Source organism: Dipodomys merriami, unplaced genomic scaffold, assembly GCF_024711535.1.
Source record: "Dipodomys merriami isolate MVZ:Mamm:240054 unplaced genomic scaffold, mDipMer1.0.p SCAF_9, whole genome shotgun sequence".
Taxonomy (NCBI): Eukaryota; Metazoa; Chordata; class Mammalia; order Rodentia; family Heteromyidae; genus Dipodomys; species Dipodomys merriami.
In genome coordinates, this window is record NW_027206512.1 from 58,057,557 (window position 1) to 58,076,023 (window position 18,467).

At 42.1% G+C, this 18,467-nt stretch overlaps 1 protein-coding gene across 13 annotated transcripts in view; it reads left to right on the top strand.

Moving 5' to 3' along the window:
- The first annotated feature begins 13,789 nt into the window (after window positions 1-13,789).
- Window positions 13,790-18,467, top strand: part of Ldb2 (LIM domain binding 2) — a 308,933-nt gene continuing 304,255 nt past the window's right edge. For 6 of the 13 annotated variants that reach the window (XM_070013016.1, XM_070013012.1, XM_070013015.1 and 3 more), the window contains exon 1: window positions 13,790-14,355. In XM_070013016.1, coding sequence (XP_069869117.1) covers window positions 14,224-14,355 — 132 coding nt within the window. In that variant the 5' untranslated portion in view covers window positions 13,790-14,223. The remainder of the gene's footprint in view (window positions 14,356-18,467) is intronic. The other 7 variants (XM_070013019.1, XM_070013021.1, XM_070013010.1 and 4 more) reach the window with 5 other exon arrangements.

Below are 18,467 nucleotides of genomic sequence, written 5' to 3' on the forward strand. Positions count from 1 at the left end.
ATCTATGTGAAGTCTTTTGAGGAACTTCCATACTGCTTTCCAAAGTGGTTGAACAAGTTTACATTCCCACCAACAATGAAGTAAGGTTCCTTTCTGTCCACATCCCCTCCAGCATCTGTTGTTGTTAGAGTTCTTGATTTTTGCTGTTCTAACTGGAGTGAGGTGATATCTCAATGTTGTTTTGATTTGCATTTCTTTTATGGCTAGGGATGTTGAACATTTCTTCATGTGTCTATTGGCCATCCTTCTTTCTTCTTCAGAGAAGCTTCTCTTTAAGTCTTTCGCCCACTTATTTATTGGGCAGTTGTTTCTTTGAGGATTTGTTGTTGGGTGGTTTAATTTTTTGAGTTCCAAGTATATTTTAGATATGAGACCCTTGTCCGTTGTATGGCTAGTAAAGATCTTCTCCCAATCGGTGGGCTTTCTATTGATCTTGCTAGCTATGTCATTTGCCCTGCAGAAGCTCTGCAACCGTATGCAATCCCATTTGTCCAACCTTTCTTTGATTTGTTGTGCTTCCAGGTCTCTATTCAGAAAATTTCAGCCTGAGCCAAGGAGACCTAGGGTTTCTCCTATTCCATCCTGTAATGTTTTCAGAGTGTCTGCTTTGAGTTCAAGGTCTTTGATCCATTTGGAGTTGATTCTGGTGCAGGGTGATATATAAGGATCTAGCTTTAGTTTTCTACATGTAGTTAACCAATTTTGCCAGCACCATTTACTGAAGAGGCTGTCTTTCTTCCATTCTATTGTTTTAGCTTCCTTATCGAAGATTAGATGGCTATAGGTCTGTGGGTTCATTTCTGGGTTTTCAATTCTATTCCATTGGTCCTGAGGTCTGTTCTTATGCCAATACCAAGCTGTTTTGATTACTATGGCTTTATAGTAGAGTTTGAAATTTGGTATTGATATTCCTCCAGCAGTGTTCTTTCCGTTGAGGCGCGTTTTTGCTATTCGGGGTCTTTTATTGTTCCATATGAATTTTTGGATTGCCTCCTCTATTTCCTTGAAGAATGAGGGTAGAATTTTGATAGGTATGGCGTTGAATTTGTAGATAGCCTTGGGAAGTATTGGCATTTTCACGATGTTAATCTTGCCAATCCAGGAGCATGGGAGGTTTTGCCATTTTTTAAGTTCTGTGTTGATTTCCTTTTTCAAGATTTTAAAGTTTTCATCATAGAGGTCCTTCACTTCTTTGGTTAAGTTAATTCCTAAGTATTTTATTTTTTGTGGGGCTATTACAAATGGAGTTGCTTTCCTAATTTCAGCCACACTTTTCTCATTGTTGGCATATAGAAAAGCCATTGATTTTTGGGGGTTAATTTTATAACCTGCTACTTTGCCAAAGTTTTGAATCAGCTTGAGTAATTTGGGAGTGGAGTCTATGGGATTCTTTAAATACAAGATCATGTCATCTGCAAAGAGGGAGAGTTTTATTTCTTCTTTCCCTATTTGGATCCCCTTTATGTCTGCATCTTGTCTTATTGCTGTAGCTAGGCATTCTAATACTAGATTGAAGAGAAGTGGAGAGAGTGGGCATCCTTGTCTCGTTCCTGAGTTAAGAGGAAATGGCTTTAGTTTTTCACCATTGAGTATAATGCTGGCTGTAGGTTTGTCATATACAGCCTTTATTGTATTGAGGAATGTTCCATGGATTCCTAATTTTTCCAGAACCTTCATCATAAAGGGGTGTTGGATCTTGTCAAATGCTTTTTCTGCATCTATTGAGATAACCATGTGGTTCTTATTCTTGCTCCTGTTGATGTGATGAATAATATTAATTGATTTGCGTATATTGAACCAGCTTTGCATCCCTGAAATGAATCCTGTTTGATCATGGTGTATGATTTTTTGGATGAATTGTTGAAGTCGATTGGCCAAAATTTTGTTGAGAAGTTTTGCATCAATGTTCATCAAAGAAATGGGTCTATAGTTCTCTTTCTTTGATGAGTCCTTGCCTGGTTTTGGGATGAGGGTTATGATGGCTTCATAGAATGTGTTCAGTAGTGAGCTTTCTCTTTCAATTTCATTGAAGAGTTGGAGGAGTATTGGTGTGAGCTCTGCTTTGAAGGCCTTGTAAAATTCCGCTGTAAAACCATCTGGTCCTGGACTTTTCTTAGCTGGGAGGTCTCTTATTGCTGTTTCTATTTCAATGCTTGATATGGGCCTGTTAAGCTGGTTTAACTCATGTTGGTTTAGTTTTGGCATGTCAATATTTGCTAGGAAAAGGTCCATTTCTGTCAAGTTCTCAAACTTATTAGCATAAAGTTTTGAGAAGTATTCCCTTATGATGTTCTGAATCTTGGTTGTTTCTGTGGTGATGTTTCCATTCTCATCTCTGAGTTTATTAATTTGGGTGTGTTCTCTCCTTTTTCTGATTAGATTTGCTAAGGGTCTGTCAATTTTGTTAAGTTTTTCGAAGAACCAACTCTTTGTTTTGTTGATTCTTTCTATAGTTTTTTTGGATTCTAATTCATTTAATTCTGATTTAATTTTGATTATTTCTTTCCATCTACTGGATTGGGGTTTATCTTGCTGCTCTTTTTCAAGGAGGTTTAGATGTGTCATTAAATTGTTAGTTTCCGATCTCTCCAATTTGTTGATGTAGGAGCTCAGAGCTATAAACTTGCCTCTGAGTACTGCCTTTGCTGTGTCCCAGAGGAGCTGGTAATTTGTGTGTTCATTTTTGTTGAATAGCATGAACATTTGAATTTCCTTTCTAATCTCTTCCATGACCCACTCATGATTCAGCAGTGTGTTGTTCAGCCTCCATGTGATACCGGACTTTCTTTGGTGGCTTTTGGTGTTGAGTTCTAATTTTATTCCCTTGTGGTCAGAGAGAATGCAAGGTATAACTTCAATGTTTCTGAATTTAGACAAGTTTGCTTTGTGGCCTAAAATGTGGTCTATTTTAGAAAACGTTCCATGTGCTGCTGAGAAGAACGTGTATTCTGATGCTGCTGGGTGAAATGTTCGGTAAATGTCTGTTAAGTCTAGTTGATCTATGCAGCTGTTTAGATCTGCGGTTTCTCTGTTGAGTTTTTGCCGAGTTGATCTATCTAGTGGGGAGAGTGGTGTGTTAAAATCCCCAACAATTAATGTCTTTGGATCTATATGGGATTTGAGGGAAAGTAGTGTTTCTTTGATAAATTTGGGTGCTCCATTGTTTGGCGAATAGATATTTAGAATTGTAATATCCTCCTGAAGGAGAGATCCTTTAATTAGTATGTAGCGACCTTCTTTATCTAGGAAGAGGCCTTTGTATGTTGTACTCTATCACATTTTCATTTTTCTTCATACTTGAAATCACTGTGTCCGTTACTTTCAGGAGTATGCATCATGCTGGCCAACAGAAATTTAAAATGAAAATTAAAAGATCCTAAGTACTGTATCTATGTAAATGATTTATAAGGTGATTTGGTGGTATGGAACAAAAGCTTTCTGATTCACACACTTTCTGCCTAAGGAAGGACTTGCAGTGGCTATAGGTAAATGTACAAAAAGATTTAACGGAGTCATTGTTATATTTGATAAAAGTTAGAAATAATGCAAATATTAAGAGCAGGGGACAGTTAGATTGGGTAAGGTTTATTGATACCAGGAAAGACTGCATATTTCTTCAAAATGATTTGTAGGAAACGATGTAATGACAATTCACTCAGGAAACAAAAGCAAAAAGCAGACTGCTAAAAGCACTGGGTAAATGCAGAAAGTGCATGGGTAAAAGACAGAAAGTGCAGTGTTCGGAAACACAGCGAAGTTTCTTCCTAACCGCAGCTATTCAGTTCTTCAAAGGCAATGACAGGTGAAAACCTGGCCAGTTCTGGAAAGTGTACCATTATGTACAGTTATTTTCTAAAGTAAATTGTTTGATCTTGGATTAGGGTAGGTCTTCTCTGAAAGAAAAACATACATACACTTCCAATGTCAGCCCCCCTAAATAAGGGGAATTCTAAGCAGGTACTCCTTTGTTCATGAATAACTGTCCGGGTCCTACCTTATCCTTGGCAGGTTTTAGGAGCTGAGCAGTGCGCTCAGTCTCCCAGCAGACAGAGTGTCTGTAGGTCTGCAGCCAATCCCCAAATCACCCTGGAGAGCTCTGGGGCAAGCAGATGGAGGCAAGGAGATATGACCGGGGCCAGCTAGAGACAGCCAGAGTGCCCCAATGCACGTGAGGTCTAAGAAGACAGCCCAGGAGAAAGACCACTGTTAGAGCAATGCTTGGAGCAGTCTGAGCATGATTAGCTAGCACAAGCTGCCACTGATTCATTTGTGAAGCATTTGCCTCCGACTTTTACTGATTCAAGCAATAGTTTAGAGTGTGTGTGTGTGTGTGTGTGTGTGTGTGTGTGTGTGTGTGTGTGTGTGTGTGTGTGTGTATGTGTGTGCATGATGTGCAAAGGGAAAGAAAGAAAGGAGAGAGAGGAGAGGCAGAGAGATTTGGGAGAGGAATATTGCACACAGATTATTAAAATGCACAGAACTTGTTCTCCTGGTCTGGCCTCCAGTAGGAAGACCGTATTGCACCTTCTCTACCCATACAGACGAAAACCTAGCTAACTCAGCAGGGCTGGTGTAAGGCAGGAAGATAAAAATTTTATGTCAGGCACCTGGCTTTGCATGTGCATGACAATTAATAGGCCATTAATAGAACCATAAATAGTGCTCTTATTGTTATTATTTTCCTTATTAGAACAACCAAAGACAAGAGGCAGGGTCTCTTTGCCCTCCTTTCCACTCTGAGGATTTGAGTGAAGTCAGCATCTTTGTGGGTGGCTGGATCCCACGTGGATCTATGGCCCCATTTCCCTTCTGTACTGTTGAGCTCGCTGCTGTAACAAAGCAGCCCAGGCTGAGAGGCTGTTGCTTGCACAGGTCTGCGGGCTCCCTAGGCCCCCTCTAACGCTCTAGGGAAGAGCCTTCCCTGCCTCTTCCTAGCGCCTTGTGGTTTCTGGCAGTCTTTCTCGCATTCTTTGGCTGGGAGTAGCATCCCTGAAGTGTTTGCCTCCCTCTTCCCTGTGTCTGTTTCTTTCCTTATAGGGACATCAGTCACTGGATTGAGGGTTCACCCTAATCTAGTACGACCTCATTTTAACCTGATGATATCCACAAAGACCCCATTGACAGAAATCTGAGACCTATAGGTATGCCGTATAGGGACTTGAATGTATAAAATGAGCTCACAACAACTACGATCCCTAGACAAAGGAAGGGCTACTCCAGCCCAGGCTGGAAGGAGAGGTCATGGGATCCAGGACTGCCCAGCCACCACCCTGACTGCAGAGGCTGGCTTAGATGTGGGCATTTATGTTTACCCCAGGCAATAAGACACTCGGGAGATTTTTGTTGCCATTTGTGCAAAGGAAAGCTCCCTCCCCTCTCCCACCCCTGTGCTGTGCTAAACTGAGAGGTAATCCCAGCCTAGCCCACAATTAACCACATGGACAAAGTCTGCCACTGAGTAAGGAAAGGCTACAGCAACAGCCACAGCGTCCAAGACCCAGTGACATAATTTGGGCCCCTGGATCTTACTTTACCTGATTCCAGATGTTGAACTTTTCCAATTATGTAAGCCAATCAGTTCACTTCTTTTGTGTGTTTGTTTGTTTGTTTTTGTTTAGGGCATGTGGATCAAGTTTGCTTTTATTTACAAGCAACAGTCTCCAAGGATATTCTGTCTTCACAGTCTTATTTATATCTTTCTTCATGAGAGAAATGTGTTGCTTGTCTCACAAACATATACGAGGAAAGGCCCTACTCTCTAAGAGCTCATGGAAGGAGCTGTGGGCCATCTTGATTGAGAGCCTCAATGTAGAGAGATAGAGACAGAGGCTCCCAGTTCAGTTTCTACCAGTTATCCCTGAGTGATCTCAGACAAGTTACCCAGCCTCTCTGTGTCTGTATTTTTCATCTAAGAAAATGGGAATGGTGAGGGTACTTCTCTTATGGGCTTGTTATACGGAATAAATGGCTTAATATTATAAGGTGCTTAGAACAATGCATGACATTTTATAACAGCTATTTTAAGCAGAACATTTTCTTCCTATTTACCATATGGAATTAAGATACAGTATCTGCAGTTTTACAAATAAAGAAACCAAAGCCAACTGGAGTGATGTGTTTAACTCAGTTAACATAGGGAGGAGCAAAACTAGCTGGAAAATTCGGGGTCCTTGATACCTGACCACGTGGACTTTCATGGGTCAGAAGAAGGCTACAGATGTCACAGCAGCAGCTCTGAGATGTAGGGGTATATTCCACAGTCCTTGATAACACAGATCTCTAGAAGAGGTGCTACTGGAAAGATTAGATGTGCCGCTATTTCCCCCAATACCTAACATAGTACTTGACTTGTTCATACAAAATATGTGCCTTACAAGTAAGCATGAATAGGAACATTGGTTTCCCATTGTGTGGATAGGCAAGTCTAGAAATAGGGCATGCAATTTGCCAGAAAAGGCTCTCATGATGTATTCTGGTACAGTTTTATTCATTTATTCTACATAAAAACAGCCTGAGTCCCTCGTGTGCCAGGGCTCATGTTGACAACTGAGTGTGCTGGAACCAGGAGGATGGCCAGGCACCGGTGATAGCTCACGCGTGTCATCCTAGCCATTCAGGAGGCTGGACTCTGAGGATCAAGGTTCAAAGCCAGCCCAGACCGGAGAGTCTGTGAGACTCTTACTTCTAGTTAATTGCAGAAAAAGTCAGAAGTGGCGCTGTGGCTCAAGTGGTAGAGTACTAGCCTTGGGCAAAAGGAGCCCAAGGACAGTGCCCAGGTGCAGAGTTCAAGCCCCAAGACTGGCAAAAAACAAAACAACAACAAAATAAAACAAAAAAAAGAGACACTACATCAACACCATGTGAAAAACATGCCGTCCCATGGTGGGCACAGAGAGTGTTCTAGAACCAATCAAGATGGGCTGCACGCAGCCATCAGTGCATAGACCTGATGAAGGAGCATGGGTAGTTAATTTATATAACTTACTCATGGGTGTCTTCTCCAAAGAGGAAACATAATGACTTGAGAATAGCAAAAGGATACCAAAAAAATCTATCCATGCTAAGGCCTCAGAGTGGATAGAGTACTCTAGAATCAAGAGGGAAGAGTTTTGTGTACCCTAGGATTGAAATAGCACAAGTGTTAAAGGAGGTGGCAGGGACTACAGGAAGAAAGACCCAAGTGTAAGCAGAAAGGTAGAAGGGACTGGAACACAGGAGTCTGAGAAAGTCAGATACACGGTAGACACTCAGGAACACCTACTGAAGGTCAATTGCATGTTGAATGGTTCTTGATTTGGGATTGGACTTTACTGCTGATTCTCCAGAAGAATTCTGTTCCCATTGGCAATGGCCTTCCGTACTCATTAAAAAGAAGCCTGGAAGACATTAGAGAGTGACTGAAAATGCCATAAGAACAATCAAGCCACTTCTAAAACTTCAGGATGGAGACAGATTTTTTTCAGGCTCTTTGATCTACCCAATGATGTCATCTGTAAATTGCAAATGCCTGAACAGTTGGTGCCTCTTAGAGAGAGCCTTTAAGAATAGCACAGTATCCTTGAGCCTCTCAGGGCTGGCCAGTAGTGACCAGGAGGCTTTTGCAACCTCTGATTCCTGTGCTCCAAGCTGCTTCTTCAATGATATATATGCTGGGGATTCTGCTGTCCAATGAAATCATCTTCTGCAAGCCAGTTTGGTTCTTGGGAGTATCTGAACCCAACACATCTCCTTATATCTGTAAGCCAACTTGCTTGAACAAAACATAGACCTTGCCATTTTGTGACTCTACCAGTGCCTATGTGATAGACTTCAAATTCCTTAGAATATCATGGAAGGTCTTCTAACATGGGCTTCACCTTTTATAGTCTCTGGTTCCTACAACTTCACTCATGTTGACATCAAGCATTAATTGTTTCCAAGGTGTCTCCTCTCCTTGCCAAGACATATCTTTATTCCTTTGATCCTCAAAGATGGACACAAATGCCAACTTCTCTCTGAAGCCTTCCCTGATTTGACTCACTTAATTGAATTCTATTTGTATTTCCTTCGCAAATTTGAAGCTGCATCTTGTATTCTGCTGTAGACAGTTTCTTACTCAACTCTATTTCTAATTCCTAACTATTATCCCAGTCTGTCCTCTGAGCTCTAGTTCCCTTCACATTTCTTTCTGAGACTTATGAATTCCCATAACCTTTTTCTAATAAAAATATGAGTAGTTATGGGCTTATACTAAATGCTAATCAATTTACATGCATTCATTTATGTAATCCTCCTAAGAATTGTAGGAATATCCCATTTTAGAGACAAGAAAACTGAGGCAAAGAGCCAAATTAAGTGTCTGAAGTCATATAACTGAATACAGGACTCAAGATTCAAGCCAAGCCAATCACAGGTGGCTCATGCCTGTAATCCTAAGCTATTCAGGAGGCTGAGATCTGAGAACTGCAGTTCGAAGCCAGCCTGGACGGGAAAGTCTGTGAGACTCTTATCTCTAGTAAACTACTCAGAAAAAGCTGGAAATAGTGCTGTGGCTCAAGTGGTAGTTTGAGCACAAAGAGGCTCAGAGACAGTGCCCAGGCCCTGAGTTCAAACCCCAGGACCAGCACACACACATAAAAAGATTCCAGCCGAGTGGGTGAGGTTGTAAAACTCTGTCCTGAGAACATTCTAGACTGCTTGTCCACTGTGAAGCTGACCTCTGAGTTCTGTGTCCTTTTTATTGTTGTTGTTGGGGTTTTTCCTTTGGCATTTTTTGTTTGCTTGTGTACAGGGTTTGGCTTCAGAGCTTTATGTTTCTAGTTAAGCGCCCTGGCACTTGAACCTTGCTCCCAGTCCTTCTTTCCTTTCCTTTGTTTTTCAGAGAGTCTTGTTTTTCTCCAGGGGTCAGTCTCCTACCACAATCCTCCTACCAGTGCCTCCAATGTATCTGGAATTACAGAGGAACACCACTACATCACTTTTGTTGTTGTTGAGATTGGTTCTCATGAACTTTTTTTTTTTTTTTATTCTGGTAAGGCTCAAACTGTGATTCATCCGATGGCTGCCTCCTAAATTGCTGAGATTACAGACAGGGCGCTACTCCTTAGTTTGGGGGCCACTGTGTAGTATACAACAGGGGCTCGATTTGTTCTTGCTGGATGAAGCACATTTTGCCATGTCTATATTTCGGATGTACATGTCATACATCTATATATAACTCAAATGCTTGTTGAATTTGAAAAATTGGAAAGAAAGTATAAGATGGGAATAATAAGGAAAGGCAGAGAGGGAGAGCTGGTCTGGCAAGCAAACCAGCTTCCAGAAGCAAACAAAGCTTGTAGAAGACATTGGATCTGGTGGCACTTCAGAGATAGGAAAAGGGCAGTGACTTGGGTCAGGTTAGTGGAAAGTCGCTCCTTGGAAGCAGAAGGTCATGGCAAGAAGGAGTCCTGGAGAAATGGACCCTGCCCTGATTGGTTCAACCGCTGGTTGACAGGCATTCAGGTGTAGGGCCAAAGTCTGCCAGAGCATGGTAGATTTTCAAGGGAAAATGGAGATCAGAATTGTATGCGAAATCCTTCGCTCTTTAAACCATAGGAAAGTGTTTCAAATTAAAGCCAAAATAAACTTAAGTAAACCTAAGGCCAAGTTGCTGCTTCGGTGCTGAGTGGAAGGGGCAGGTGGGCTGTTTAAGCAGCTGGAGTAGTTGCTTTGGGAATTCATTTGACCCTCAACATGCAAAATCACATGCACATGAGGGACTGTCTTTGTGGGTATGGGAAGGGCGTCTGGGGCTCTGCTTGCTGGCACTTCGAAGGTATACAGATAGTGATGACTTGATTTTCTCTGGGGTTCCCCAAAGGGGCTTGATATGAAGCCTTCAAAGGACAACTTTGCTTCCTTCTCTTCTCAGCTCAGCCCCTGGGCCAGGAAACACACCACAGCGATCCCTTGTGAAACAGTAAAATCAGATAGGTGACCATACCTAGAGGGAAGCAGAGGGGACAACTGGGGTATCAGCTGCAGATTCAGGACCATAGAAAGGGGAAAGTGGGAGACGGGAACCGTGGAGAAAGGAGAGTAAGCAGGGCACAAAGTAAATACCCAGGATTGAAAGCCTCCTAGTTTTGTTACCTCTTCTTCTACTGAATTAGGTCCATAAGTCTTAAGCATCCACCCTGGCTCCTGGGACAAAGAAGAGAACTCTAAGGATGAAGATGGCCCCTGTTCCACCAGGCAAAGTACTAAAGACCCAGATGTTCAGGTAAGCATCCAGGGACTCTTGTCTCTGACAATTCATCACATGACTCTGAAGAACTTTCTTTGCTTCTCAAAACCTCCATTTCCATATCTGTATGATGGGGATAATAATCAAATCCAGTGACTTTTTGTGAGGTTAACTAACAGAGACTTTCAGCATAACGTTTGGCAAAGCAGGTAGGTCAAATGACAGGAGTGATTATTTTCCTTGAGAAGTCCTCACAAGTCAGGCAGCAGTGGCTCAAACCTGTAATCCTAGCTACACAGGAGGCTGAGATGTTAGGATCATGGTTGAAAACCAGCCCCAGCAAGAAAGTCCACGAGACTCTTAGCTCCAATTAACCACCACCCAAACAACAAAATAACTACCATAGAAGTAGAGCTGTGGTTCAAATGGTAGAGTGTCACCTTGACTGGGAAAAAAACCACTGAATGATAGCACTCAGGCACTAAGGCTCTTTTTTCAAGCCCCAGTACTGATAACAACAACAACAACAAAAGTCCTCAGAAGAATGTGGAAGGGGCACTGCTCACCAAGGTGGTGGTGGTGATTTTCTATTTCTCCCTTCTGTGATTGCACTCCAATCTGAAATGGTGTGGCTTAACTCTTTTATGATGTCACGCCTTTACCCACACCACATATGGCAAGGGGTGGAAGGTGGCAAGTCTCTCTTCAATGCCTGCCTTGGCTCCCCAGTACTTCCTAGCACCTACGCTGATATCCAGTACCTAATAATCATAAGGATTATTGGTTAACTAAGCACTTGGATATGAGAGTTTCAATACAGTTGGTAACCGTTCACCACAGTCTTTATAGACCAGATACTATTACCCCTAGCTTGCCAATGAGATAACTGAGGTATAGAGAGACCGAGTGGCTTGCTTAAGATCACAGACCACATAAGCTGTTATGTGCTAGGGGTGCACTCCCCATTCATTGTGAGTGGAATGTCAGCTGACTCAATAAATTGATGGATTTTGAAAAGTTCATGTAGGAGGAGACCATTGCATGGAATGTAGAAGGGTAAGAGGGAGGTAAATAAAAGAACCAAAGTACAAATGTAAGGAGCATGTAGCCTTGAGAAGATCAAGTACAGCAAATAAAAACATACATGGACAGATGAGTAGAGAATCGATAAATGAATGAGTACATGAATGTGTTGTGTATCCTTAAGAGAAAGACAGAGGCAGCGACAAGAGAATGAATGTATGGTCAGAGAATGAGCAGGTCTTCCTTAGGCCCTGTGTACCATGAGCCTGAGGAACTTGAACACTTCCTACTTGTGCCAAGGAGATGCTGACCCAGAAGACCTTAGATGCATCAGTTCTACTTTTCCACCATCACCACTCTGTTTAGAGTAAGGTCAATAGGGGGAAGACAGCAACTGGGGACTGAGGATGTGAGCAGGACACCAGTTTGGAGATTCTTTTTTTTTCCAGTCCTGGGGCTTGAACTCAGGGCCTGGGTACTGTCCCTGAGTCTTTTTGTGCTCAAGACTAGTGCTCTACCACTTGAGACACAACACCACTTCAGGCTTTTTCTGAGTGGTTTATGGGAGATAAGAGTCTCGTGGACTTTTCTGCCTGGGCTGCCTTAGGTCTTCTGAGTAGCTAGGTATACAGGTGTGAGCCACCAGTGCCCGGCAGTTTGGAGATTCTTAAATCAGAAATATTTTGGATGTAGATCAAGCAACATAGAGTTTCAGCTCGTTCTGAACTGGTCATCTTTAGATGTGATCATCAAGAACTTCCTTTCCAGTGATAGCTTAGAATAGTTCTCAGGTGTGAGTGAGAGCAAAACATAGCTTTCCCTTATGGCTAGAGTTCTGAGCTGTTTGGACAACTGGGCTTTCCATGCCTGCCTAGGAGATTTCTCTGATTCTTGGCCTGAGAGGGGCACATAAATACACATTTCAAGGCAGGCCCTAAACTCTTGGAACTTCTTTACTTTGGAATTTAAACACAAAGAACCGTTAGATTTTTTTTTTTTTTACAATGAATGCCATACCAAAACATAAATCATACCAAATTTGTTTGAAATTTCGTCTTTAGAAGGTTGTGTGTTTTTACAAACCTTCCAGCAAATATAGTCCAGCTTTTAGGTTTGCAATGAAACCTGAAACCAGGCACACTGGTGTGCTTTTGGGGGTCTCTGAAGAACAAGTTCCAAACAGCCTCACTGTAATAATACTTCCCTAATCTCATCCTGGCAAGCTACATTACTGTGTTGGGCTATACCATTGGAACTGTGGAAAAAGCATGATTAAGATAGCAATTTGGGGGCAATTTTGTGCTTGAGTATTCTTCAGCATGTGTAAATTGCCAAATTAGCAATACCTGATCCCCCGTTGGCTAGTGACTTGGAGATACCCCAAGCCATGAATGGGGCAGAAAGTTAATTAATCTGCTTATTAAAATGAAGAAATGTCTCATTTGCATTCATTTGCATTCAAGTCTTGCAACCATCCTGCTTTTTGGTGGTCTTTGGCTTTCTTTCCTCAATGCCACTGACTTAGCTAGGTGTTAGCTCGATGCACGTAGATTTTCTGTGCGGAGGCTTTCAGTGTCCTGTGTCTGTCATCATTGTGCCAGTAGAACATGGTTCACTTCTAGAAATTCAATTTTACTGTCAAGACTTTCCAGCTCCCATGGGCTGTTGGCATTTGCTTACAGTTGTCCTAGACCACAGGTAAGTACAGATTTATAGAGCTGACCAATCTTGGAAAATAAAGACCTTGTCTCCATGAGAATTGGATGTATTATTTGGGGATGATCCATTCAATGACCTACAATTTCCTACTGAATCTTCAATGCTCTGTGTGTGTGTGTGTCCACGCGCACGCGTGTGCACGCACTCACACTAGTTTTCTCCCTTGATTTTCTAATCTTATTGGGAGATCTGCTTTTAGATTTATTTATTTTTCTTCCTAGGGAAAAATAAAAATAAAAAAGATCATTGCCTCCTGGATGTATTTTAGGAGGTTCCACATTCAGGATGATTTTTTTTTAACCTAGAAATGCTCAGGTAACCTGAATCCAGGCCCTCCTTAAACCACCTTTAGAAAGGGATTGAATGAGGTCTTGGGAGAGGGGGTTGGGCAGAAGGGTAATTTGAAAGGTGGGGGAAGGGGAGGAATGCAAAGACACCAGCTCTGGGAAGCCCAGTCAGTAGAGCCAACCCCCCAAAATCCACCACCACCACCACCACCACAAAACTGCTGTAGGGAGATTTGATCCCAGAGAAATCTGCAGCACAGAGTGAATCACCAGCTGGAACTTGAGGGGAAGCCCAGGGCCAGTGTTTCTGTGTTTGGTAGTCAGCCCATGAGTGATACCTTCACCACAGTAAGGCTGTCAGGGAAAAGTGGCTCTGTCACCTCTGTGCTAACCAGCTGAGCACTCAGATTGGGAAGGGTCCTGGCTGGAAGAGAAAAAAAATTACAATCCAGCCTTAGACCTCTTGTCAGACTAGGAGGAGAATTATATTTCAGAACTAGTCTACAGTGTGGACAGGAAATGACCTCTCCACAAACTGCTTCTTTCAAAACAAGCAGTAGTGCCTCTGGCCACCCAGCTTTTCCCAGTCTCTCTCTCCCTCTCTCTCCTCTTCTCTCCCTTCCCTCCCTTCCTCCTCGCTCTCCCTCTCTCAGAGCTTCGGCGCTCTCCCTCCTCTCCCGTGTGCTCCCTCCCTCCCTCCCTCCCTTCTTCCCTCCCTGCCTCCCTCCCTCCCTCCCTGCCTCCCTCCTCCCGCTCCCTCTCCTCTGCTATAGAGGTTTTCTACAGCACTTCCCAGTCAGTGTGTTCAGCCTGCCTGCCTGCCTCTGTGTGTGTGTGTGTGTGTGTGTGTGTGTGTGTGTGTGCATGTGTGTGTGTGTGTGAGCGTGTGTGCGTGCGTCTACTTTGTACTGGGGAGAACACAGCCCATGTGCTCTGCATGGACGTTACTAATACTCTGTTTAGCTTGATTTTCGACAAGCAGGCAAGATGTCCAGCACACCACATGACCCCTTCTATTCTTCTCCTTTCGGCCCATTTTATAGGAGACATACACCTTACATGGTACAGCCAGAGTACCGAATCTATGAGATGAACAAGAGACTGCAGTCTCGCACAGAGGTAAGTACTTCAACCTTAGCTGTGTGCGTGGTTTTTATTTTATTTGGATTTTTTTTTAAACAGTGCATGGGATTTTCCCGGTTGAATTTTAGGGGAAGTGTCCCACTACTAGTTACTAGCACGTAGGGTGGGATTGAGCGCCAGATTGAAGCCACTAGTTTGGAGGAAGGATTTGCAGGGACAGCAACTCTTGGAGCCGGGAGACAGTTTGTGCCTGAATCTTAAACCGCACACCCCCCTCCCCCCAGCAGCTCATATGGGGGGGGGGGCAAGGGTGCCTCCAGAGATTCTTATTCTCCTGGAACTCCAGCGTTGGTTGGCAGGCTCTGAGATGGTCCTGTTTCTTGAGATATAATACAAGGGATTTTGTGATTGTTTGCATTGGGCAAAACGTACTTATGTATGTGTAGATTGACAAATTCTAAAGGAAGTCTGCTTTGACTTTATATTTGCTTCTCAAAGTCATCAAAATCCAAGTAAAGGGGCAAAAGAGGAGCTTTACAGACTTTTCTAGAAGTAGCCTGGAGGAACACATTGGTGGGTTACCGCGTTCCATCAGAAACCAGTTGCTTGGGGCAAGATTCTCTACTTTCTCCCCTTGCTGGAGGCTGAGTCTCCGAAGGATTCTACCTTGGGACAGGAGCTGGCTAAGCATTGAAGTCAGCTGTGGGCTTTGTACAAGTGTGTGTGTGTGCGCGTGTGTGTGTGTGTGTGTGTGTGTGTGTGTGTGTGTGTGTGTGTGTGTGTGTGTGTGTGTGTGTGTGTGTGTGTGTGTGTAGGGGAGAGAGAGAAAAAGGGAGAGAGAGACAGAGAGAAAAAGAGAGAGAATGTCAGAGTCTCCCAGGCAGTAAGCAACTTTGGAAACAGTGAGACCAAGACTTTTAGAACTTTCTAAATGCAAAATTCAGAACTCCATACTAGCCTTCTGGAATTTAAAAATGTAATGTCAGTGATTTTTTTTTTTTTTATCCCTCTGTGCTGGCTGAAGGCAAAGCAGGCTGCGGGGGAGGGGCTGTCCATTTTGCCTAAATTGGGGCTTTGTGTTATAGTGTCTGAATAGGAGTTTATAATATATATATATATATATATATATATATACATATATATGTATATATATATTCTCAAAAGTCACTTTGAGAAGTAGAAATTCTTCAGAATTGAGTTTTCTCAGCAGAGTACAAATGCCCAGAGGATTCATGCTAGAGAGTTTTTGAGGATGAGTTTGGTGGATGTTTAGAGTAAAGATGGAAGTTAAAAAAAAAACCAACCTCTGGAAAAGGAATTTTATTAAGTTTATCTTGCAAAATAAAACACACTTGCTGGAATGGTCAGCAGAACCATAGAGAATTCATGATGTTGAATGTATTTAATATGGCTAACAAATGTGACCTGCTTTTTGATTGGCTAACTGCTAGACAAGGACTTGTATCTTTCTAAAAATTGGACTGTGTTTATCACTGCTAATTTCTTTATATGTTAGTACACCCTAAATGTTAAAATGAAATTGTTGGCACTGTAATTTTATCTAGAAGCTAGTAGCTTCTACAGAAGTATAAACTGTTGTGCTCAGGGTAGTGAGCTGTAGGCAATAAATGACATTTGTGTGTGTGTGTGTGTGTGTGTGTGTGTGTGTGTGTGTGTGTGTGTGTTTGATGTACTGTGTGTGTGAGTGTATATGCACGTGCATTACAGTTTGTGTCTTTGGTTGAAATCTTTGTAAATGTGCCTTGGAATCTTAAATTCCTGCATAAACAATCAGTTGACATAATCTGCTTTCAGAAGGGAGGACAAGGATTATTTTAAAGTTCAGGCACACGTTAATTGTGATACAATGTTGAAAAGCCTTTTCAAAGTTTGATTTGTTTTACAAGAAACTAGAAACCATATGGCTCCATTATTAAATAGCAGCAAGATTTAAAATGTTCTGTGTCCAACTTACATTTTAGAAAGTTTTTCAGACTTCCAAGTTTTACTCTTCTGTGGAGAACAGGGCAGACAGGATCTAGGGTTAGGGTGCCTATGTACCTTGACTTCAGCACTGGGCAGTTCTGAGCTGGGAGACTTCTGGAGACTTCTCTTCCCTGGATGCAATGTTTGCCAGTGTGTTTTGCATTTGAGATAAGACGTTTGAAAAGTGCCCCTATTGCCCAATACTTTTTGTCAGAACTTACTTTGGCACTTCCAACCTTTAGACTATGAGGAATGATTTTGGTTTGAGTATGGAAGAAAATCTTGATAGCTGAAGAACTGGAAAGCTTTATGAGAAATCTTAAGAAGTTTTCACTCTGTCTGTAACAGTAGAGCACTATGAATTATTTCAATAGTTTCCTAGACTGACCTCTGTATATTTCTAACATTCGATAGTAGGTCGGTCTGTCTTTGTTTTTGTTTGTGTCAGTCCTGGGGTTGAACTCAGGGCCTGGGCTTTGAGCTTCTTTACTCAAGGCTAATGCTCTACCACTTGAGCCACAGCTCCACTCCTGGGTTTTTCATGGTCAATTGGTGATGAGAGCCTTGTGAACTTCCCTGCTGGGGCCAGCTTCAAACCGTTATCTTCAGGTCTCAGCCTCCTGAGTAGCTAGAATGACAGGCATGAGCCACCAGTGCCCAGCATCATTAGGAGTTTTTAGTACTTATCCAAATAATTTGCCGGGCACTTCTTTATGTCTTTGCCAAGCAGTAAAAATAGTATATGGAACCTAAATCAGAAATGTGTTTTTATTTCAGATAAAAAAGGAGAAAGAATCATATAATTGATTCTAAGAAATTCAAAGTATTAACATTACATATTAAACTTTGATCCTAGTGTGTACTTGTGGAAAATAACTTTGCATGGGGAAGTGACACATTGGCTTTAACAGTGATGGTTATTTATGATAAAGTACTCTGGGTCCTGGGAAAGAATTTGTTGTAGTAAAATATAAAATTACCTAAGAAGACTTATCAGTTGTTCACACCAAAGATCAAATAAAGTTATGGAGTGACCATTTGTAGAATCTGAACAACATACACAGTCATTTGGTTTAGTCTCTCTTCATTCTCTCTCTGTCCTTCCCCAGTATGTACTGCTGTTTTATTAATTCTTAATAACACACACACACACACACACACACACACACACACACACACACACACACACACACACACACACACACACACACACACACACCTGGGTGATCCTCTCCATTCCTTTTGGGGCATTCACTTGGTTAGAAAGAAATGATAGAAAGTCAGCTTGTGATGAAGGAATTGTAATAAAGTTTGTAGAAATTTCCCAGAGACCCTGTTTTTATGGAAGTCAATTAATAAAGAGCCACCAATGCTTATCTATGAATTTTTTCCATGGCTGACCCTCATAACCCCTCTCATGGGCATTTATTCCAATTAAATCAAAGGCTGGCAGACACTAGGTCTTATGAGTTTAAAGAGGATGCGATGGGGGAGTTAATCCTGTTTCTAACTCTTTCACTTATGACTTGGTGAATGTGGTCTTGACTTTCCCATCTGCAAATGACCCATTAATTTGAAAATTCCAATTGCTATTCTTTCATGAGGGAGTATTAAGAAATAGAATAAAGATGATAGGCATTGTATTTGGTTGCAAGCACCTAGTTCAACAATCACAAAATAGTACTGAAATAATCTATTCTTAGTGAGGAAAACTTTAAGGTCTGCACTCTGTCAGTCTTGTTTAAAGCTTGCCCTGAGAGCAAGCACAGGCACAAAGTAGGTACTCAATTAACATTTGTTGACTAGTCAACCCAGGAATCCAGCAGATAAAAGGGGAGAGAGGTCTTGAGAACCAGCTAGTGAAATTAGCACCTTGCCTGGGAAAACAATTCTGATACTTTTGGGGCCTGGTATCCCCTGTGGAGTTGAAATTGCCCTGGGCATCTTTTCCCTGGGTCTCTTAAAGTGCTCACTGCCCATGGCCACATTTATTTCATTAGGAGGTCATTTAGATCCCAGATCATTGGGTCCAACAAAGCAAGTGTCTCAGAAAACAGAGGACTTCGCCTCTTTTCAAAGGAATGTAGTAACTGCACTAAAAAGCAAGGAACAAAAGCAAAAAATAGATTTTAACCTCTGCTTACTGTTCTGGGAAAGAGACT